This window comes from Delphinapterus leucas, chromosome X, assembly GCF_059928025.1.
Source record: "Delphinapterus leucas isolate spDelLeu-1000000601 "Yukka" chromosome X, BTC_Dleu_Yukka2, whole genome shotgun sequence".
Lineage (NCBI taxonomy): Eukaryota > Metazoa > Chordata > Mammalia > Artiodactyla > Monodontidae > Delphinapterus > Delphinapterus leucas.
Window position 1 is genome coordinate 117876926 of NC_143150.1, and position 24928 is coordinate 117901853.

The 24928-nt window shown below is 38.6% G+C and overlaps 1 protein-coding gene across 1 annotated transcript in view; it reads left to right on the forward strand.

The window, feature by feature from the left end:
• BEND2 (BEN domain containing 2) overlaps positions 1-24928 on the forward strand; it is a 124759-nt gene that overhangs the window by 7737 nt on the left and 92094 nt on the right. The window contains 8 exon segments of the mRNA XM_089904947.1: positions 1832-2014; positions 8372-8532; positions 12525-12599; positions 15865-15969; positions 16445-16859; positions 18275-18400; positions 19551-19677; positions 23568-23731. Coding sequence (XP_089761073.1) covers positions 1832-2014; positions 8372-8532; positions 12525-12599; positions 15865-15969; positions 16445-16859; positions 18275-18400; positions 19551-19677; positions 23568-23731 — 1356 coding nt within the window.

Here is a 24928-nt window from a genome sequence, read left to right on the forward strand (position 1 = left end):
GAAGAAATTGTAATCTGCTGTTTTTGGATGGAATGGCCTATAAATATCAATTAAATCTATCTGGTATTGTGTCACTTAAAGCTTCTGTTTCCTTATTAATTTTCTCTTTGGATGATCTGTCCATTGGTGTCAGTGAGGTGTTAAAGTCCCCCATTATTATTGTGTTACTGTCGATTTCCTCTTTTACAGCTGTTAGCAGTTACCTTATGTATTGAGGTGCTCCTATGTTGGGTGCATATATAGTTTTAATTGTTATATCTTCTTCTTGGATTGATCCCTTGATCATGATGTAGTGTCCTTCCTTGTCTCTTGTAACATTCTTTATTTTAAAGTCAGTTTTATCTGATAGGAGTATTGCTACTCCAGCTTTCTTTTGATTTCCATTTGCATGGAACATCTTTTTCCATCCCCTTCATTTTCAGTCTGTATGTGTCCCTAGGTCTGAAGTGGGTCTCTTGTAGACAGCATATATATGGGTCTTGTTTTTGTATCCATTCAGCAAGCCTGTGTCTTTTGGCTGGAGCATTGAATCCATTCACGTTTAAGGTAATTGTCGATATGTATGTTCCTATTACCATTTTCTTAAGGTTTTGGGTTTGTTTTTGTAGGTCCTTTTCTTCTGTTGTGTTTCCCACTTAGAGAAGTTCCTTTAGCATATGTTGTAGAGCTGTTTTGGTGGTACTGAATTCTCTTAGCTTTTGCTTGTCTGTAAAGCTTTTGATTTCTCCATCGAATCTGAATGAGATCCTTGCTGGGTAGAGTAATCTGGGTTGTAGGTTCTTCCTTTTCATCACTTTAAATACGTCATGCCACTCCCTTCTGGCTTGTAGAGCTTCTGCTGAGAAATCAGCTGTTAACCTTATGGGAGTTCCCTTGTACGTTATTTGTCATTTTTCCCTTGCTACTTTCAATAATTTTTCTTTGTCTTTAATTTTTGCCAATTTGATTACTATGTGTCTCGGTGTGTTTCTCCTTGGGTTTATCCTGTATGGGACTCTCTGCACTTCCTGGACTTGGGTGGCTATTTCCTTTCCCATGTTAGGGAAGTTTTCGACTATAATCTCTTCAAATATTTTCTCGGGTTCTTTCTCTCTCTCTTCTCCTTCTGGGACCCCTCTCATGCGAATGTTGTTGCGTTTAATGTTGTCCCAGAGGACTCTTAGGCTGTCTTCATTTCTTTCCATTCTTTTTTCTTTATTCTGTTCCACAGCAGTAAATTCCACCATTCTGTCTTCCGGGTCAGTTATCCATTCTTCTGCCTCAGTTATTCTGCTATTGATTCCTTGTAGTGTTTTTTTTCATTTCATTTATTGTACTGTTCATCTCTGTTTGTTTGTTCTTTAATTCTTCTAGGTCTTTGTTAAACATTTCTTACATCTTCTCGATCTTTGCCTGCATTCGTTTTCTGCGGTCCTGGATCATCTTCACTATCATTATTCTGAATTCTTTTTCTGGAAGGTTGCCTCTCTCCACTTCATTTAGTTGTTTTTCTGGGGTTTTGTCTTGTTCCTTCATCTGGTACATAGCCCCCTGCCTTTTCATCTTTCTGTGGTCCAGTTCCTTAAAGGAGAAGAAATTTATTGCTATATAGAATTGGAAGTCCTAGAAATAATACTATTTGTGTGTGTGTACATACACATATATCTCAAAGCTTCATACTAAGCAGTTGATTTCTTAGCTAACTTGAAATTAGAGATATGAAAATACTTCATGTAATTTTTTTCAGCTAAAATGTTTTTTAAACACTCTGTAACTTTATAAGGTAGTTTCCTCTAGAAACTTTTAATTTAATGTGGTATCTAATCTACCCTTTCTCTTTGCTTCTTCTTAGCTTATATTACTATAGCTCTTGAAGAGGACAGTGATGCCAATGATGATGCTGATCTTGTGATGGTAGAAGATTCTGATACAGAGGTTACTGAGAACATAGTTTCCAGTGATGAAGTGTTGACTATACAACCAGATTTTGAAGGCGACAATGATACCTCTGAGGAACCATCCCAATTGTCATATGGTAATTTTGTTAAATTTCCTCCTGTGTGAAATTTTGCTCCCTGGTCCTCATTTCCAGTAAATTGCTTAAATATTCCTCTAATTTTTACATTAATTAGTTATTATCAGAGGGCGAAGCTTTGTGTTAATAGCACAGTGTTTACTTGTGCTTTCATTTTCCCTTCATTTAAGCTTTGTCATGTCTCCTTTTCTATTTTTGTTCTACGGGGAGTGGGGAGGTAGCCTTGGAAAGTGTTGGGGAGAATATATTTTGTTTCTGAAAAATTATTTATACCTGGCAACTAAAATTATAACTATTTGGGGGCAAAGCAAAAACTGAACTTATGGGAGAAACATCTTGGGCCAAGAGTCCGTGGAACAGACGAGATGATTGTCTTTGTTGAAGATCTCAAAGAATCAACAAAAAACTCCCAAGCAATTATAGCAAGATTCTCAGGATACAAGGTTAATATGCAAAAGTCAATCCCTTTCCTATATACAAGCAGTAAACAAATGAAACTTGAAATTAAAAACACAGCATCATTTACATTAGCACCCAAAAAAGAGTCCCTGGAAAGTAGAATCCTGCAACCAGAACTCTAGCTACTTGTCCTTTCAGTGGTTGCTTCTCAACCACAATAAGAAGGAAATGGGAGGCCATTCACCTCCTCACTTATACACAGAGCCAAGAGACGTTAACCCCTTGGGAACATTCCTTCAGTAACTATATGACAGTATGCTCTTTGCCATTTGCTTAGAGACTTGAGTTTCCTACCCTTTAAAACATTGAAGTATTGTTGCTTAGATTAGAGGTCAGCAAACTTTTTCTGTAAAGGACCGGATAGTAAATATTTTAGGATTTGCAGTTGTAAGGGGTCTGTTGCAACTACTCAGCTCTGCTGTTGAAATGTGAAAACAACATTATATTAGCAGACGAGTATGGCTGTGTTCCAGTAAAACTTTATGGACACTGAAATTTGAATTTCCTATAATTTTTCCATTTCATGAAATATTCTTTTGTGTTTTTTAAAATTTAAAACGTGAAAAAAAAACCCACCAAAAAATAAAACCATTCTTGGCTCCTGGGCTATACAAAAACAGGCAGCAGGGTGGGTTTGGTCTACAGGCTGTAGTTTGCCAACCCCTGGTCTAAATGATGCCAAAAGTCATTTGATACCACTTGTTATCAGTTCTGGTTTTAAAACTGTATTCCAGACCAACAGGATGCTTTCTTAGTGTATTACAAAACATCTGACTGACTCCTTGATAGTAGGGAAAGAACTAGAGGAGAATTTTCAATTGTGGATGCCCTTTGACATCTCATTTCTACTTCTAGGAATTTATCCCATACAACTACTTGCAGAAGTGCACGACTGTTCAGCAGCGTTCTTTGCAAGAGGGAAACTTTAGAAGTAACTTAAATATCCATGAATTGGGGACTGGTTAAATAAATCATGCATGGCCTATCTGCATGATAGGAAACTGAGAAGCTGTTAAAACTGATTGCAGTATACCTAAAGGTATTAGTTTGGAAAGACTAATACATGTTTAGTGGAAAAAGGAGGTTGCAGAGCAGTACTTATAGTCGGATCCTTTTTATCTATCTAACTGACATAAAAATTCAGAATAGGAGATTTCAGAAAAGGCGGCTAGGTAATTTTTTTATTGTGGTAAAATATATATAACATTATATTTATCATTTTAATCATTTGTAAGTGTTCAAAGTAGCATTTGACAGCCTAATAGCTCTGGCTAAAATTTTCAGTACAATATTGATAGCAGTGGTGAAAACGGGCATCCTTGTCTTGCTCCTAATCTCAGGGGAAAAGCTTTCAGGTCATTCACCATTGAATGTGACGTTAGCTGTGGGTTTTCATAAATACCCTTTATCTAGTTGTGGAATTTTCCCTTTGTTCCTAGTTTTCTGAGAATTTTTTTTTTTTCGGTACGTGGGCCTCTCACTGTTGTGGCCTCTCCCGTTGCGGAGCACAGGCTTCGGACGCACAGGCTCAGCGGCCATGGCTCATGGGCCCAGCCACTCCGCGACATGTGGGATCTTCCCGGACCGGGGCATGAACCTGTGTCCCGTGCATTGGCAGGCAGACTCCCAACCACTGCGCCACCAGGGAAGCCCTCTGAGAATTTTTATAATGAAATGATGTTGGATTTTGTCAGATTCCTTTTTGGCATCAATTGAGATGATCATGTGTTTTTTTCCCCTTTTATTATATTAATGTGATGTGTTACATTGATTGGTTTTCTTATGTTGAACCACCCTTGCATTCCTGGGATAAATCCCTCTTGGTCATGGTGAATAATCCTTTTTTGTTTTTGTTTTTGTTTTTTTTACATTTTGACTGTGCCACGTGGCATGCGGGATCTTCGTTCCCCAACCAGGGATTGAACCTGCAGCCCCTGCAGTGGAAGCACAGAGTCTTAACCACTGGGCTGCCAGGGAAGTCCCTGAATAATACTTTTAACATGCTGTTGGATTAGACTTGCTAATATTTTTTTGAGGATTTTTACATCTATGTTCATAAGGGATGTTGGTCTTTTTCTTTTCTTGTAATGTCTTTATCTGGCTTTGGTATCACGGTAATTCTTCAGTTTTTTGGAAGAGTTTGAGAAGGATTGGTGTGTTAATTCTTCTTTAAATGTTTGGTAGAATCCAGCAGTGAAGCCCTCTGGTCCAGACCTTTTCTTTACTGGGAGGTTTGTGATGATTGACTCAATCTCTTCACTTGTTATAGGTCTGTTGAGATTTTCTATTTTTTCTTGAGTCAGTTTAGATAAATTTTTAAATTATAAGGACAAATTGTCTTCTCATATACCAGCATCAAGCAATTTAGAAAATATATAGGAAAAAAACCCGATTGATAATGGCTACAAACAAATATTTAAAATTATAAGGAATAAACAAATAAAAATTAGCAGAACCTATATGAAAGGAAAGAAAATACTTTACTGAGGGTCATAAAAAAAGGCTTAAGTGGAGAGACACAAAGTGTTCCTGGATGAGAAAAAATACTTTAGTGTACCTTTAAAAAAAACCTCGGGCAAACCTGTTTAAGGGACAAGTGGTAATTTACCATATCAAATGCACAAAACGTTTAAAAGGACAATTATCGAAATACTATGATACTAGTTTTGAAACAGGGAGCCAGATTTAATGCAATAGGAAGATCATAAACAGAACAAAGAATTTAGAGTTAATATACTACAGTATATTAATATGAGAGACGTATTACATAGTAAATCATGCTGGTACAAATGGTTAACTATTAGGAGTAGGGAAGCCCACTGGGTTTTGCCTCACGTCACAAATAATTTCAAGTTGGATTAGACAGCTGAATATCTAGTAAATGAAAGTATGGAAAACTAGAAGAAAATATAGTTGAATGTTTTTCCTAATCCTAGTGAAAGATTGTGTATAGAAGTAGTTCGAGAAGTCACAAAAATATTAATGAATTTGATGAAATTAAAAATAAAGAACCGCTCCCTCTCTCAAAAGCATCAGACTTCAAAAATCACATCACTACCTGGGAAAAGTATTTGCCGAAAATATACATTTTCCAGAGTTATTATCCTTAAGATAGCAAGACCTCACACAAATCAAACAGGAAACACTGAAACCCCAATAGGGCAATGATCAGAGGACATGAAAAATAACAAGTCACAGAACAGGAAATCTTGATAGATAGCAAACACCTGAAAATATTCAACTGCATTAGTAGCAAGAGAAATGCAAATTAAAATAGGATATAAAAATGGGATAGAAAAACTTTCATCTATCAAATTAGAAATTTTTAAATGATTCATTTTAGTGATAATGGAGAAAAACCATTGTACTTCAGTTTTCTATGAATGTAAATTAGTACAACCTTTTTGGACATTTTGGCAGCACCTATCAGGAGCCCCTGAAATGCTCATAGCCTTTGACCTACTGACTCTTCTATATATACATTATAAAGAACTATTCAGAGATGTACATAAATATTTACATTTGAATGTGTACACATCATTATAGCAAAATAATGAGCAATTGGAAGCCGTATTAATGTCCTACGACAGAAAACAGATAACATAACCTATGGACATACACATGATGGAATATTATGCAGGCATTTAAAATATTTTTAAAATTATAAATGACATACAAAATTGCTCAGAATACATGTACAATATGAGTCAAACTACTATATAAAATATATAGAGGGCTTCCCTGGTGGCACAGTGATTAAGAATCCGCTTGCCAATGCAGAGGACACGAATTTGAGCCCTGGTCCAGGAAGATCCCACATGCTGCGGAGCAACTGAGCCCGTGCACCACAACTACCGAGCCTGTGCTCTAGAGCCCACGAGCCACAACTTCTGAAGCCCGCATGCCTTGAGCCCGTGCTCGGCAACAAGAGAAGCCACCGCAATGAGAAGCCCGTGCACCGCAACGAAGAGCAGCCCCCACTCACCGCAAGTAGAGAAAGCCCGCGTGCAGCAACAAAGACTCAATGCAGCCAAAACAAATAAATAAATAAATTTATAAAAAAAAAACAAAAATTAAATAAAATATATAGATAGTAAGAAAACAAGAAGGAAATATATCTAAGGGTTATGATATTTCTTAGTGATGGATTACTTTATTTAGATTCTGAATTTTTTATAAAAAGCTTAATTTTAGGTTGACTTTTTATAGAAATCTATCACATACAAAAATATGCACAAATCATAAATATGCAGCTTAAATAATTTTCTAATTAATACACACGTATAACCAACACTGAGCCCCCCAGAATCAGCTCTCACCTCCCTTTCAGTCACTACTCTCTTGCAAGGTAGCGCTATCCTGACATCTCCCACTATTGATTATATTTGCCTGTCTTTAGATTGAGCTTTAGCTCAATTGAATTATACACTATTCTTTTAGGTTCCTGAACCCAATTCCAATGTGTGTGTTGGGGCTTCCCACACAACAGCAAGCAATTCTTGGACACCAGCAGCTTGTCTGAGAATTCAACTCAATTCTGACATTATCTATTGTAGATAGTGTCAGATTCCACAGGTTGAGGGCTCAGTCTTACAAGACTGCCCCCTGCAACCCCTCCTCATACCCCAGTCACAAGCCCAGGCTGTCACCTGTGCTTCTGACCTACTTGCTATAAATCAGAGGTTCCCACAACCTCCTGCTTGGGTTCAATTAATTTTCTAGAGCAGCTCACAGAACTCAGAGAAACATTTTACTTACTAGAATAACAGTTTATTATAAAAGGACATAACTCAGGAACAGTATAGAACTAAATATACACACTTTTTTTTTTTTTTGCGGTACGCGGGCCTCTCACTGCTGTGGCCTCTCCCGTTGCGGAGCACAGGCTCCGGACGCGCAAGCCCAGCGGCTATGGCTCACGGGCCCAGCCGCTCCGCGGCATGTGGGATCTTCCCGGACCGGGGCACGAACCCATGTCTCCTGCATCGGCAGGCGGACTCTCAACCACTGTACCACCAGGGAAGCCCAAGAGTCTTTAACTCCTCTGATTTCTTGCTTCTGAGCCTTTGTTCCTTAGTATCTCCACTATAGAATGAAAGGGAAACAGGAAAGGAGGTAAAACTCGAAACCCTTCATTCCGCCTCATTCCTGCCCTGGCTCAGGATGGATAAAGGGAACCTAGCTCTCTCATTAACGCCCCTCCCAGTACTGTGATGCCAGCGTTCAAATCTACTACGAGATATGATATGACAGCATTGCACTCAACGTCTTCCTGGTGGCAGAGATGAATGACTCAGAACCATAACTGAGCCTACATAATTCAAGAAGAGTTTTTGGCTTATTTTTCACATACAGTCCTTTAGGTTTAATTTAAAATTTAACTACGGAAGCAATTATAATCTTAGCACTGAAATGACCTTAGACGTAATCTCACCCAGTTTTCACCGAGCAGGGGAAGAGGCGATGTCTTTAGTGGTCTTTCCAGGCCGCACCGTGGTGGGCGGCCCAAGCCACAAGAGACTCCTGACTCACATTTGGAGGCCCGCAGTCTCCCTGAGTAAAAAGCTTCTCAGCTCCTTGACAAAAGCAGTTAGGACTCATGCTCTGTTGTTCATTTGTCTCCAGCACTTACTCTGTAGCCTTTAGGTTGTGGAGCATCCGCTTCACAATTTGGAAATGTGTTCGATCTGGATTCTTATTCCTACGCGTGGGCAATAAAACCCTTCACTTTTTAAAGGTTTATTCTAAATCACTAATGGAAGAATTCTCATTTTGTCACTCTCTGAACTTCAGCCAGGACTCCAATTCAGCTTGAGTTGGTATTCTGAGAACATATCCATGTTAAGTTTATTCAGGCAGTAAGTGGGTGAAGTAACTTTTTTATGCGTTGCTTTTCAGGAGTTGAAGGTTTAGCAGAGCTAGGTGACCAACCAGTTTCACAAATGAACCGTCTAGCAAATTTAAGAAGACGTGACCCCTACTCAGCGGAAACGGAGTTCATCCCGTTGCGCAAAAAAGCGCGATTATCTATTCCAGGAGAGGATAACATGGATTGTATGGTAAAGTGAAAATCTTTCTGTTTTTCATTCTGCTTTATTTCTTTTTAATAGATTGAGTTTAATTTCATACAGTGAAATGCACAGATCTTTAAGTGTATATAGTTCAATGAGTTTTGACAAATATGTACGCTCACCCCTCATCAAGGTAAGAACATTTCCATCATCCCAGAAATTTCCCTCATGCCTATTCCCAGTAAGTCCCCACCCCCTGAACCTTGGCGAAATACCATTTGGATGTTTTTTTCCATCATAGATTAGTTTTGCCTATTCTAGAACTTTATGTAAATAGAATCATATAGTATGCACTCTTTTGTGTCATGGTCTCTTTTCCTTAGAGTAATGTTTGGAAATTCATCTGGTTGTAGCATTCCCATTTATTGCTAAGTAATATTCTGTTGTATGAATATCCATGATTTGTTTATCCCTTCTCCTTCTGATGGACATTAGGGTTGTTTCCAGTTTTCGGCTATTATGAGTAAAGTGGCTGTGAACATTATTATGGAAGTCTCTTTGTGAACATATATTTACGTTTAATTTGGGTAAATGCTCAGGAGTGGAAATACTGGGTCACAGGGTAGATTAAAGTTTATGAGAAACTGCCAAACAGTTTTCTGAAGTGGTTGTGTTGTTTTACATTTTCATCATTTTCTGCTATGCTTCTAAATCTTTGAAGTTGAATAAAATAGATTATTAAACTATATATAATTAAACTTAACAGAAAATGCATTTATTTACTTACATAAGGATGAAGATAGTAATACCACCTAATCAGTACAGGCAATTCTCTTAACTTCTATCAGCCCCAATATTTTAATCTTTGGGGGGATAATGTTATTTGCCTCCCAAGAGCCATGGTTTCTGACATAATTATGTGAAAGCACTTTGATAAGCATAAAGCATTAATAGAAGGGTAAGATGACCATATTGTTTTTATTATTACTAATCTATATTATGATTCCATATAATTTTTACTGCCTAATAAGTTTGTAATGTGGGCTAATTCAGATAATTTTTTAAAACAAAGACATTGATAACTACTTGGTATATGTCTATTAAAATTATCCTTATAGTCCATAATTCATCCTTAAAATAGTTATTATAATTAAATCAAATGGTTATTTGCTGCCTGTTTATTTATTTATACTCTATTTTATTCCAGAAAAGGATTTAAGGTGTCTTAGAGGTTAATTAAGAAACATAGGTGCTTATGTGCTTCCTATTTTGTCCACAGAGTGTCACTGTTGGATTATTTGAAAATTAAAAGCCATATAACATTTGGTTCTTCGTGGTTAGAAATATTTGCTTTTAAAGCAGTTCTGGTGCCGGATTACTGGAAGACTAGTCTTTCCATCTTGAAGTACGTAAGGGGTTAAGCTTGATGGAAAATGTTATCTTAAGTGTAGTTGACTTAATGAGAAAATAGTTCTGCAAATATCTTTCCATGTTGTTGTAGTATTTGCAGCGGGCAGAGGTCCTTTAGGCCTTTGGTGCTTCCTCTTTTTTAATAATAAATTTATTTATTTATTTTTTGGCTGCGTTGGGCCTTCATTGCTGTGCATGGGCTTTCTTTAGTTGCGGCGAGCGGGGGCTACTCTTCGTGGCGGTGTGCGGGCTTCTCATTGCGGTGACTTCTCTTTGTTGCGGGGCACAGGCTCTAGGCACGTGGGCTTCAGTAGTTGTGGCTCACGGGTTCTAGAGTGCAGGCTCAGTAGTTGTGGCACACGGGCTTAGTTGCTCCGCGGCATGTGGGATCTTCCTGGACCAGGGTTCGAACCCGTGTACCCTGCATTGGCAGGTGGAATCTTAACCATTGCGCCACCAGGGTAGTCCCCCTTTGGTGCTTCTCGAAAGTGAAATTCAAGTCCTAAAACTTTTCTTTCAGTTCCTTCTTTTATATTTCCTTTTGGTTTATTAATAAATCCTTCCTATACAAAAACATGAACACCTCATTGTAAAGAAGGTGGAAGTGTCATTAATGAATGTACATCAGACTGAATATTTAAGTAATATTAATTTATAATTGCCAAATATATTTACATTTACTATCATAAAGACAATGATTAAAATTCTTTTTCAGCCTTCACTGACTATGGAGTACCTCTGAACTGTGAGCCCAAGGAAATATTTCTCTCACATGAGCAGTTTACCATTTTATTTTCCTCTTTTCCTTATCTGATAGAAATTCATAGCAGTTTTGTACCCTGTTTCAGTAGCTTTTCTAATTTTTGAAATACTTTTAGATTTATGGAAGAGTTGCAAATATACTACAAAGAGTTCTTGTGTATACACTTCCCTTCCCTTAATGTTAACTGACCTGTATAATTTAAAGTTAAGGCAATTGTTTAACCACAGTACAGTTTTCAAAACCAGGATATTAACATTGATACCTTACAATAAGCTAAACTGCATCCTTGTTTGAATTTCACTATCCCCCCCACAATGTCCTTTTTCTGTTCCAGGATCCGATCCAGTATCCCAGATGGAAATTAGTTGTGTCTCTTTAGTTTCTTCCAATCTGTGACAACTCCTTATTCTTTCCTTCTCTTTTGTGACCTTGACTTTTTTTTTTTTTTTTTAAGGTACATGGGCCTCTCTCTGTGTGGCCTCTCCCGTTGCGGAGCGCAGGCTCCGGATGCGCAGGCTCCGGACGCGCAGGCTCAGAGGCCATGGCTCACGGGCCTAGCCGTTCCGCGGCATGTGGGATCTTCCCGGACCAGGGCACGAACCCGTGTCCCCTGCATCGGCAGGCGGACTCTCAACCACTGCGCCACCAGGGAAGCCCACCTTGACATTTTTGATGAGTGTACCGATCAGTTATTTTGTAAAATGTCTCTCGATTTTGATATGTCTGATATTTTCTCTTGAATAGATTGAGATTATGCATTTTTGGCGAGAACGCCACACAAACCATGTTGTCTCCTCATTGAGTCGTATCAGGAGTATGAGGTGTCCATATATCTTTTTACTGGTGATGTTAACATCAATCATCTGGTGTCTTCTGGATTTTTTTCACTGTAAAATTACTATTTTCCCTTTGTAATTAATAAATATCTTAGGTAGGAGTGTACTTTGAGACTATGCTAATATCCTGTCCTCAACTTTTTGCCCTGTGTTGAGTTAGCTCATGGATCTCACCTGCAGCATTCAGCACTGTGGTGTTTGCCTAATGGTGACTTTCTATTTCCCTTATTCCTTTGTATTTATTAATTGGAATTGATTTGTAACGAATAACTGTCCTGTCTCCCCCATTTATTTATTCATTCAATTATATATTTTATATCAATATGTACGCGTGGGCATTTATTGTATTATATAAATTATAATCCAATATTATCACTATTTTATTGATCAAATTTTCCAGCTTTGGCTATCAGGAGCTCCTTCCAGTTGCCTCGTGTGACCTTTTGACATGCCCCCACTTCTTTTTTGAGCAATTCCTTTTTTTCTGACATCATAAGGTGTTGTAGTCTCATTTATACTTTCCCTGTTCCAGCTCTGGAATTCACCTCTCTTCAAGTTCTGGTTCCTTTTATTGGAGAGTGGTATTTAGAAACCAAGATCTAGACACTAGGTGTGTTCATTGCTACTCTTGTGTCATTGATTTTAGTCCCTCTTAGTGGACAGAGCTAGCAAATAAGTGTATGTCTACTAATCCAGGCATACACATATATTTATATTTCTATATCTATTTTTATATATATTATAAACTATGTGTTCATACTGATATTCAGGAGCTTCTTTTAAACTTAGGTTCCTATATAGTAACTTCCTTCCTTTAGTCCTTTTTTTAATCAGCTCTTATCTTTTTCATTCTCATGATTGTGAGGTTTGCTTTTACTTTATCTCTGCTTTATATTGTAGACATCTGAAATCCTTTCGGAATGTAGGTAAAAAAGAAAAACAATTAAAATAGGGAAATATATATTTCTAGTGCTTTATTTGGCTCCTAGAGATATTAAGCATTGACTCACTTATCTTCATGATATTAATAGGAGAGCAGTGCATCTGTAGTTTTCTATGATGAAAATCATCGTAACCAACTTACGGAACTCCAGCACTATTGTGAGGTATCAAAGTTGTCTCTTAAATGTAGTTTTCCAAAATATTGAGCTAAAATTTTCTTTACCTCATTTAATGTCATTGGACTATTAATAGAAATTTTGCTATGCCAAGTTCTCTATGATTATCACTCCATTGTGATACATTTAAAAAATATCTACTTAGAACAACATCCCTAGGTGAAAAACTTGAAATAAAAATATGGCTTTTGTACCTTAAAAAATATAGCCCATAACTGGTCAAGTGTAGTTAAGTGTCTTGCATCTAGACTGTTCGATATTGAATTTCTCCAATATTCTCCTTTTTTTTTTGCGGTGCGCGGGCCTCTCACTGTTTTGGCCTCTCCCGTTGCGGAGCACAGGCTCCGGACGCGCAGGCTCAGCGGCCATGGCTCACGGGCCCAGCCGCTCCGCGGCATGTGGGATCTTCCCGGACCGGGGCACGAACCCGCGTCCCCTGCATCGGCAGGCGGACTCTCAACCACTGCGCCACTAGGGAAGCCCAACCCACCATTTTTAAAAGAGTTTATCTTCCACAGTTTTGAGGGGATTTTGTAAAAATTGACGTGTTGGTGGAGATTGATAGAAGTATGTAATTATCAAGGATTTTGTGAGCGGCATACCCTAGAAGCAATGAACATTTATAAACAAATACATGTTTCTTAACATATAAAAAAGTTTCTTGAATACAATGAACATACTTTGAAAAGTAAAAAATGTTTATGGGAGTCTTTATCATTATAGAGAACAGCAGTGGAATACTTAAAGGGAACGTGTCTTGTCTTCCGGGGAAGGATGTACAGAGAGTGGGAATGCAGGGACGACGTAGGGAGTTTTGATTTTTGAGCAGTGCTCTCTCCTGCTTGCTTTACATCAGCTTCCACGATGAACTGGGTTGACACTGCTCTGCCAGGGCCTTCTGAGCGATTGTGCAAGATGTGTTGGGATAGAGTATCTCCGCTAAGACATGCCCAGGTTCCAAAGTCACAGCTAAGGGATGCTCTCCATTTCTCCTAATGTGCTAGCTCCCTCCTTTCTTCGGCGCCTTCCCTTACCAGTCTAGACCACACGGTGCAGCACCTCCATCTGTTCTTTTTTAATCCTCGCCCAGCACCCCCTTTAGTAAAACCCCAGCCCTGTCCAGGCTGGGAAGCAGAGGGGAGGACTTCCACTGGGGACTGGTGATCCTCAGACAACCCCGATCCTGTTCTCTTATTTCGTGGAGAAAATGGAGGGTGTGGAGCAGAAATCCCCTCCAAGTCCTGATTCCTCTCCCCACAGCCCTCACACTTGCCTGGATCCATCTCTGACGACCTCCTTCCTGACCACTGGAGTGGGGAAAGTGTTTCCTCTGTAAGGCTAACACCTCTGCTGGTTTCTGCATCTGACCCTCTTTCCCTGTGCTCAGACACCTCCCTTCATCCCTCTGTCTCTTGTGTCTTCAGCCTCTGTCTCCATCACTCGCAGCGTAGTCATTCTCCCACAGGTTTAAAAAAACCACTTCTTTTTGCCTCCCATCCCTCTATAGCTGTCATCCTCTCTCTCTCCTTCCCATCGTAACCCAGCTCTTTGATCGTCATTTATGTTCACTTTCTAAACATTTGACTTCCTGTTTTCTGTTTGGGTGTTTTTAATTTCTGTTTTAATATTTTTTATTGAAGTATAGCTGATTTGTAATGTTGTGTTAGTTCCGGGTGTAGAGCATAGTAATTCGGGGGTTTTGCTGATTATATTCCATTATAGGTTATTATAAGATTTGGGGTATAATTCCCTGTGCTCTACAGTAAATCCTTGTTTATCTGTTTTATGTATAGTAGTTTATATCAGTTAATCCCATACTCCTAATTTGTTGGGTATTTTAGAATATACTGTTCCTTCTGCCCTGTATGCTCCTCTGTACATCTCTACCTAGTGAACACCTTCTCATCTTTTCATTCTCAACGCAGATACCTCCTTCTTTGAAAATCCTGCCACGACTGTCAGGCTGGATTAGGTCTTGCTCTTCTGTGCACGCTTAGCCTCTTGTTCTTATCTGTATCGTGGCAATAATACTACTAATAGATGGTTGAGCACTGTCAGACCAGTCATCATGCACTATTATTATTATGTTGGTATTAATACTGTAGCACGTTGTTTTGTCCTCAACAGAACTGAGAGAGGATTTCATCCCGATTCTATTTATAAGGAAATTGAACAACAGAGAAGTTAAGTAACGTGAACCCAACTGTGTTCCCCTAGAGCCTGTGCTAGTTATTCAGGGCTGAGAGCCAGTGGGTCTCATGCTTCATCGTGCATCAGAATCAGCTAGAGGGCTTGTGAAAACACAGATCACTGCCCTCCATCTCAGGGTTCCCAATTCAGTAGATCTGAGGTGGGAGATTTTTCATTTCCAACAAGCTCGTAGATGGTGTTGATGCTGCTGGTCCACGGAGCACACTGAAATCCACTGCTCCAGGCGGCCGATCACTTTCTCTGTTGACCTTGTCTCTTTACTTGTCTCTCTCCAGCTAAAATGGGAGTTCCTTAGGGTAGGAGCTGTTTTTTTCTTCCTTTTTCTTTTTCTTTTTCTTTTCTTTTTAATGTCCACATTCCCAGCATCTAGCAAAGTAGTTCTCACAGGTGGTAGGCCTTCAATAAATGTTTCTTTGAATGAATGATGTAATTAATGGTTCTGGCCTTTTAAGTGTATTTTTGCCCGAATGAAATTTCTGTGTATTTCAAGAATTCTCCGGTTTTATCAGTCACATACTTGATTGGCATACAGGGGTCGCGTACTCAAAGGTTTTGTAAGGTTAATTGTTAATTGCATGACTTTAAAGTACTCTGAAGCCAAAGGTCACATCTGTTGTATTTGGCTCACTGTTCTTTCCAGAGTGGACCCCTCACTGCCTATTAGGTTATACCATCATTATATGGAAAGAGGCTCTTTGGCCTTTTAGCAGATTTGAAAATTTCTTTCCTAAAGTAGCACCTTCCTTGATGTAAAATGACTCCATCATAAATGTGATGGCTTATAGGAATTGTGGTACATTTACTTCCCAGTATTCAAGCTTCGTAAAATGCCTGTGTGACATGGAGTAGTTGAGTGGGAGGTTGGCACGCCTTATCTCAGCCAGCTCGGCTCTGGGTCCCCAACAGCCAGGCATCAAGTGGGAAACAAGAGATTTCTGACGGCTTGAAAACTTTCAGACTTTGACTTTGGCTTAATGATATTTTCTTATATGTTACTTTTGTTTCAAAATAGGAACTACTAAAATTTTTTTTATTATGACAGGGTTTGCAAGAACTTATTGAAAACACGAAGAGGCAGGTTAACCACCTTTGTGGAGTCGTTTCACAAATGCAGCATTCTTTGGAGAAACCATTGTTGCCTAACTGTGCCTAACTACTTCCATAAAGCTCTAGTTCCTAGAGATACCAATCAGTTAGAAGTGAGAGAGAACGAATAACTCTGAGATTAGCAAGGCTGATCTATACTTACTTTAGCAGTAGGTTGGAGAATAACCTCTCTTGGAAGAATGCTGAAGTCTAGGTTTGAGACATGATACTGAATATTTTTATGTTTGTAACCATAATGTATAAAATGCAATCAAAATGTAGGGTTGAAGAGGATTAAAAATCATATAATCAAAATTCAGCATTTATACTTGACTATGGAAAATGATGTTGCAAGGAAAACAGGTATTAATGCTTTTACTGATTTTTCAATTCTTATTTTTACTCACAGAAGATTTATACTGAATTCGTGTCATTTTAGAGGTCATCTGGATTTACACAGAAAAGTTTTGATTGTATACTTCATGGAGAAATTACAGAAAGGAGCTTAACCCATTCTGTTCTTTTACCCTGGACAGGGAGATTGTAGCCCATCTTTACCCGTGGAAAGGCAGGAAGACAATGCCGAGACCAACCCTGTAGGAACATCTCTTCAGTCAGCAGCACTCCCTGAACTGCAGCAGCCGGTCCTCAGGGAGAGTCCACCACCGCCCAGAATTGTCTCCACATACTCATTAGAGCCATGTTTCACACCACGCAGCCCATCTCCTGGGCTTCCTGTTCTATCCTCCTATGTCAGTGAAGGTGCCGAAAGTACCAACAGTGTTATCTCATCTGCCCAGGCTACTGTAGCAGTGCCTATAGCAGTTCTGCCACAAGGAGAACCCAGTCTGGCAGATACCTCTGAGACAGTGAACTACTCAACTATAATGGGAAATAACAGCATGGGCCCAGATGCTGCCTTGACATTTCTCTGCATGCCTCCCATTACTGGTGAGTTTGAAACGGCACACATTACAAATAGCATCCAGTAATCTATATTCAAAGGCATCCTTAATGCAAACTAGTGATAGCTATTTTTTAATTAGAAGTTTTATATTGAGATAATTATAGATTCACATGTAGTTGTAAGAAATAATACAGAGTGATACCCTTTACCCAATTTCCCTCAGTGGTAGCATCCTGTAAAACTATAGTAAAATATCACAACCAGGATATTGACGTTGATATAATCCATGGATCTTATTCAGCTGTTCCCAGTTTGACTTGTATTCATTTGCGTGTGTGTACTTTTAGTTCTGTGCAGTTTTACCATATGATAAAGTTTGTATGTCCACCACCATAGTCAAGGTACAGAATATTTCCATCACAAGGATCACTTGTGTTGCCTTTTTATAACCACCCATCACCCTCTAGTGACCCTGCCCTCCCTATTCCCCTATCCCTAACTCTCCCTATTCCCTTATCCCCTCAGTACTCAGGCAACTACTGATCTATTCTCCATCTCTAGAACTTTGTCACTTCAAAATTGTTATATATTTGTAGGCATATGGTATGTAACATTTTGATATTGGCTTTTTTCACTAAATATAAGTCCCTAGAGATTAAAGCAAGTTGTTCACTAGTTCCTTCCTTTTTATTGCTGAGTACTGTTACTTGGTATAGATGTGTCATAGTTTAAGCATTCATCTGCTGAAGAAAATTTGGGGTTTTGTTTTCTAGTTTTTCACTATTAGGACTAAGGCTGCTATGAATATTCATGTACAGGTTTTTGTGTAAACAGAAGTTTTCATTTCTCTGACATGAATACCCAAGAGTGCAGTTGCTGGTTATATGTTAACTGTGTGTTTAGCTTTATGAGAAACTACCTGTTCTCCAGTGTAGGTGTACCATTTTGCATTCCTGCCAGCAATGTATGAGTGATCCAGTTTCTCTGGAGCCATATTTCTGCTCTTTCCATTGTTCTTTCTTCCTGCTGATGCTTCCTGATTGCTTCTTTCATCATATCCTATCTGGTAGAAGATTTTCTTTTTTAAGAGTAAATCTGCTGGGGGCAAAAATCTTTTTTTTTTTAAATATCTTTATTGGAGTATAATTGCTTTACAATGGTGTGTTAGTTTATGCTTTATAACAAAGTGAATCAGCATATGCATATATCCCCATATCTCCTCCCTCTTGCGTCTCCCTCCCACCCTCCCTATCCCACCCCTCTAGGTGGACACAAAGTACCGAGCTGATCTCCCTGCGCTATGCGGCTGCTTCTCACTAGCTATCTATTTTACATTTGGTAGTTCCTTTGTGTGAGAATGTCTTCATTTCCCCTTCTTTCTGAAGGATAGTTTCACCCAGTATGGAATTCCTGGATGAGAGTTCTTGTATTACAGCCCTTGAAAACTTTTTATTTGTAGAAGTGTCAGGAAAGGCAGAAACCAGCCTTGGAAACAGCACTGAGTCAAGGTACTATCCAACTTTTTTGGGAAATGACAGTGGCCGGGATAGTGCCTCTTCATCTATCTTCATCCCTCCCAATTTTGGTGAGTTTGAAATGATACATATTACAAATAGCATTGTTTAATTCAGATTCACTAACATCCTTAATGCAAGTCGGTGGTAGCTCTTTTTTAAATTAAGCTTTTCATTTTGAGGTAATTTTAGATTCACGTGTAGTTGTAAGAAATTATACAGAGTTCCTATTTGTGCTTTACCCATTTTCCTTAATAATACCATCTTGCAAAACTATAGTAAAGTATCACAACCAGGATACTGACATTGATTAAATCCACATTTGTGTGTGTGTGTTTAGTTCTATGCAATTTTATTCCATGCCTCAGTGTATTTGCCCACCATCACAGTCGTGATACAGAACATTTCCATCATTACCACAAACACCCTTCATATTGCCCTTTTATTAACCACAATCACCTCCCTCTGGTCACCCTTTCCTCCCACCCTGCCCCGTCCTAACCCCTGCAAGCCCTGAACTGACTTCCGTTTCTATAATTTTGTCATTTGAATATTGTTATTTAAATGGAATAAAATACTATAGAACCTTTTGGGCATGGCTGTTTGTTTAACTGAACATAATTTCCTGGAGATTTATACCAGTTGTTGCTTGTATCAAGAGCTCCTTCCTTTTTATTGTTGAGTACTGTTCCATGATATGGGTGTATAACTGTTTATCTGTTTGCCCATAGAAGGACGTTTGGGAAATTTCCAGTTTTTGGCTATTACAAGTTTAGCTCTATGAACAGTCCTTTACCAGTTTTTGTGTAAACATAAGTCTACATTTCTTTGAGATGAATGCCCAAGAGGGCAATTCTGGGTCATATGTAATTCCATGTTTAGTTTTATAAGAAACTGCTAAAATTATTTTTCAGAGGAGCTGTATAATTTTACCTTCCACCCATAATATACGTGATATAATTTTTCTGCGTGCATATTTCTTCTCTTTCCATTGTTCTTCTTGATGCTCAAAGATCCATTCTTTTATCATATTCTTTCTGTTTGAAGATTTTCCTTTAGCCTTCCTTTAAGGGTAAGTCTGCAAGAGACAAGTTCTTTTAGTTTTCCTTCATGTGAGAATGTATTTATTTCCCATACATTAATGAAGGATAGTTTCACTATGTATAGAATTAATGACTGAGAGTTATTTTCTTAAGCACTTGAAAAATGTTTTTACTGTAGCTATGCCAGAAATAGCAGAAACCAGCCTGGAGAACAACCCTGAGACAATGAGTTACCCAACTTTATTGAGAAATGACAGTGGCCAGTGTTCTTCTTTACCTGTCAACCTCCCACCCAATTTTGCTGAGTTTCAAATAATGCATACTACAAGTAGCACTGTTTAATCTAGATGTATCAACATCCTTAATGCAAGTTAATGGTAACCCATTTTTTAAATTAAACTTTTTATTTTGAAATAATTTTAGATTCACATATATTTGTAAGAAATAATATAAAAAGATCACTTTTACACTTCACCCTTTTCTCTCAATGATTACATCTTGCAAAATTAGTAAAATATCACACCTGGGGTATTGACATTGATATAATACACAGATGTTACTGAGATGTCCCCAGTTTTACTTGTAGTAATTTGTGTGTGTTTATATTTATTTCTGTCTGATTTCATCACATGAGTAGGTGTGATATCCACCAACGCGGTCAAGATACAGAAACATTTCCATCACCATAAGGATGCCTCTTCTTGCCCTTTTATAGCCACACCCACCTCTCTCAGGTTGCCCTTTCCTTCCCCACTGCTTGTTCCCTAGCCCCTGGCAAACACTGGTCTCTGTAATTTTGTCACTTCAAGAGGGTTATATAAAGGGAGTCTTACAGTACGTAAACTTTGAGGATTTTTTTCACTCAGCATAATTCCTTGAGGATTCATCCATGTTGTTGCATGTATCAAAATTTCCTTCCCTTTTTTAAAAAAAATTTATTTATTTTTGGCTGCATTGGGTCTTCATTGCTGCGCGCAGGCTTTTCTCTAGTTGCGGCGAGTGGGGGCTACTCTTCGTTGCGGTGCGCGGGCTTCTCATTGCGGTGGCTTCTCTTGTTGCAGAGCACAGGCTCTAGGTGTGTGGGCTTCAGCAGTTGTGGCTCATGGGCTCTAGAGCGCAGGCGCAGGCTCAGTAGTTGTGGCACATGGGCTTAGTTGCTCCATGGCATGTGGGATCTTCACGGACCAGGGTTTGAACCCGGGTCCCCTGCATTGGCAGGCGGATTCTTAACCACTGTGCCACCAGGGAAGTCCCTCCTTCCTTTTTATTGCTGAGTAGTTTTATAGGATTTCAATATGCAGTAATTGTTTTTAACCATTCAGCCATTGAAGGGCATTAGTTTTTTTTTTCCCTTAGTTTTTGGTATTAAGAGTAAAGCCGGGGCTTCCCTGGTGGCGCAGTGGTTGGGAGTCCACCTGCCGACGCAGGGGACACGGGTCCGTGCCCTGGTCCGGGAGGATCCTATGTGCCACGGAGCGGCTGGGCCCGTGAGCCATGGCCGCTGGGCCTGCGCGTCCGGAGCCTGTGCTCCGCAGAGGGAGAGGCCACAGCGGTGAGAGGCCCACGTACCCCCCCCAAAAAAAAAAAAGAGTAAAGCTGTTATCAACACCCATGTATTGGTTTTTGTATATATGTAAGATTTAATTTCTCTGTCATGAATGCCAAGAGTGCAATTTTTGAGTCTTAGCATGTTTAGTTTTATAAGAAAATGCCAGTAGAGAGGATATACCATTTTTCTTTTTACTTTTTGGTTTTTTTGAAAACATGTTCAGGTTTTTCCTTTGCTTTATATTTTTTTAAAGATTTATTATTTATTTATTTAATTTATTTTTGGCTGCATTGGGTCTTAGTTGTGGCACGCGAGATCTTTCGTTGCAGCACGGGCTCTTCGTTGCAGTGCGCGGGCTTCTCTCTAGTTGTGGTGCGTGGGTTTTCCCCTCTTTAGTTGTGGCATGCAGGCTCCAGGGAGCATGGGCTCTGTAGTTTGCGGCACGCAGGCTCTCTCGCTGAGGCACGTGAGCTCAGTAGTTGTGGTGCGCGGGCTTAGTTGCCCCGTGGCATGTGGGATCTTAGTTCCCCGACCAGGGATTGAACCTGCGTCCCCTGCATTGGAAGGCGGATTCTTTACCGCTGGACCACCAGGGAAGTCCTGAGACTGTACCATTTTTCATTCTCACCAGCAACGGTCCAGTTTCTTCACATTCATGTTTCCGTTCTTCCCATTGCTCTTTCTTTCTTCCTGATGCTCCAGATTTCCTTCTTTCATCGTATCCTTTCTGTTTGAGGATTTTTCTTTAACCTTTCCATATGGGTAAGACTGCTAGGGACAGATTCTTTTAGTTTTCCTTTGTTTCGGAATTTTTTTTCACCTTTTACTTGAAGGATAATTTCACTTCCCGTAGAATTCATGGTTGTGAGTTCTTTTCTTTCAGTAGTTGAAAAATACATACTTGTAGAAGTTCCAGGAACAGCAGAAACCAGCCTGGAAAACAACTCTCAGACGGTGTATTACCCAACTTTACTGGGAAATATCAGTGGCCCAGATACTGACTCTTCATCTCATTACCTCCTGCCCAGTTTTGGTGAGTTTGAAATGATATATATTAGGAGTAGCACTGTTTAATCTAGATCTATCCACATCCTTAATACAAGCCAGTTGCAGCTGTTTTGTTTTGTTTTTTTCAGTTGCAGCTCTTTTTAATACTTTTTGGTATAATTTAAGATTCACATGCAGTTGTAAAAAATAATACAGAGAGATCCTATTTATGCTTTACTTATTTTTCCCAATGACTACACCTTGCTAAACTGTGGTACAGTATCACAACCCAGATATTGACATTGATACAACCCACAGACGTTATCGAGGTGCCTCCAGTTTTACGTGTATGTTTGTGTGTACACTTTCATTTGTATACTTAGCACTGTGCAATTTTATCACATGAGTGAGTCCATCACAGTCAAGGTAGAGATCATTACCATCACTCAAGGATCCCTTGTTATTGCTTTTTTACAACACACCAGCCTTCCCTTCCTCCAAGACCCATCCCTAACACCTGGCTACCATTGATCTCTTCTCCGTTTCTATAGTTTTGTCTCACATTGTTATATAAGTGAAATAACATACTGTGTAACCTTTGGGATTGGTTTTTTTTACTCAGTCTAATTCCCTAGAGACTCATCCAGTTTGTGGCATGTATCAATAGTTTATTACTATTTTTGCTGAAGAGTATTCCATGCTATGGATATACAACATTTTAACTCTTCACCTGTTGAAGGGCATCTGGTTTTTTTTTTCAGTTTTTGGCTATTAGGAGTAAAGCAGCTATAAATATTCCTGTGCACACTTTTATGTAAATATCAGTTTTCATTTCTTAATAGTTCCTTTCTATTAATGAAGAGTTTTCCGTGGTATATATATGCAACATTTTTTTTTAAAACCATTCACACATTGAAGGACATCTGTTTTTTTTTTCTAAGTTTTTTGATACTACAAGTGCTGTGAACATTGATGTACTGATTTTTGTGTAAATATAAATTTTCATTTCTCTGTCATGAATGCCAGAAGTGCAGTTGTTAGGTCTTATAGCATGTTTCTTTCTTTCTTTTCTTTTTTTAAAAAATTTTTATTGGAGTATAGTTGATTTACAATGTTTTGTTAGTTTCTGCTGTACAGCAAAGTGAATTGGTTATACATATACATATCCACTTTTTTTTTAGATTCTTTTCCCATATAGGTCATTACAGAGTATTGAGAAGAGTTCCCTGTGTTCTACAGTAGGTCCTTATTAGTTATCTATTATATATATAGTAGTATGTATATGTCGAACACTTGTGCTTTTAATTCCAAACTTTCTCATCTCCTCTGGAACCATAGTATATTAGTTTTATAAGAAACTGCTGAACAGTTTTCCAGAGAGGCTGTACCATTTACATTCCAAGCAGCAATGTGTGGGTGATCCAGTTTCTCTCCATCCATATTTCTGATCTTTCCGTTGTTATTTCTTCTTTCCTGATGCTCCAAGATTCCTTCTTTCATAATACCCTTTCTTTTTTGAAGATTTTCCTTTAGCTATTTTTAAGGGCAAATCTGCTAGGGAAAATTTAAAAAATCATTTTTCCTTTGTGTCAGAATGTCTTTATTTCTCATTAGTTCCTGAAGGATAGTCTCATCCAGTATAGAATTCACAATTGAGAGTTGTCTTCTTTCAGCACTTGAAAAAGCTTTACTTACAGAAATGCCGGGAAAAGCAGAAACCAGCATGAAAAACAGCTCTCAGACAGTGTATTACCCAAATTTGGTGGGCAATGACAGTGGCCCAGATGCTGCCTCTTCAACTCTCTCCATTCCACCCAATTTTGGTGAGTTTGAAATGATAACATATCTCAGGTAGCACTTTTTATTCTAGATCCATCAACATCCTTAATGTAAGCCAGTGATAGCTCGTTTTTAACTAAACTTTCAACTTTGTGGTAATTTAAGATACTCATGTGGTTTTAAGAAATTAATACAGAGTGATCCCGTTTATACTTTACCTATTTTTCCCAACAATAACATCTTGCAAAACTGTAACAATATCACAACCGGGATATTGACACTGATACAATCTATAGACCTTATTGAGATTTCCCCAGTTTAATTGTATTGATTTGTGTGTATATGTGTTTAGTTCTATTTGATTTTATCACATGAGTAGGTTTGCTATCCACCATCCAGTCAAGATACAGAACATTTTCGTCACCTTAAGGATGCCTCATCTTGCCCTTTTGTAACCACACCCACCTCAGCATGATTCCCTGGAGATTCATCTGAATTATATCAGTAGTTCCTTGCTGAGTACTGTTCCGTGGTGTGGATGTACCACAGTTTGTGTTTTGATTCATAGTTGAAGAACATCTGGTTTTTTTTTTTCCAGTTTTTGGTATTACAAGTAAAATTGCTATGACCTTTCCTGTACAGGTTTTTGTGTAAACATAAGTTTTGATTTCTCTTAGATAAATGCCCAAGAGTGCAAATGCTTGGTTGTATGGTAATTGCATGTTTGGTTTTGTAAGAAACTGCCGAACAGTTTTCCAGAGTGGCTGCACCATTTTACTTTGCTGCCAGCAATGTGTGAGTGATCCAGTTTCTCCATATCCATATTTCTGTTGCTTTCATTGTTCTTTCTTCCTTTTTCATGCTCGAAGATTTGTACTTTCATCATTCTTTTCTGGTAGAAGATTTTCCTTTAGCCATTCTCACGTGTAACTCAGCTAGTGACAAACACTTTTAGCTTTCTTCATGTGAGAATGTCTTTATTTCCTCTTCATTGTTTTTGTTTTAATATTTTGGATGTTCTTTTATTATTTTCAACTTTACTGAGGGATAGTTGACAAATAAAATTGTAATATATTTAAAGTGTACAATGTGATGATTTAATGTACATATACATTGTGAAAGGATTCCTGCCATCGAGTTAATTAACAGATGCAATCCTTTCACACGTTTACTTTTGTATTTCTTTTGTGGTGAGAACGCTTAAGTTCTACTCTATATGCAAATTATACAATATAGTATTA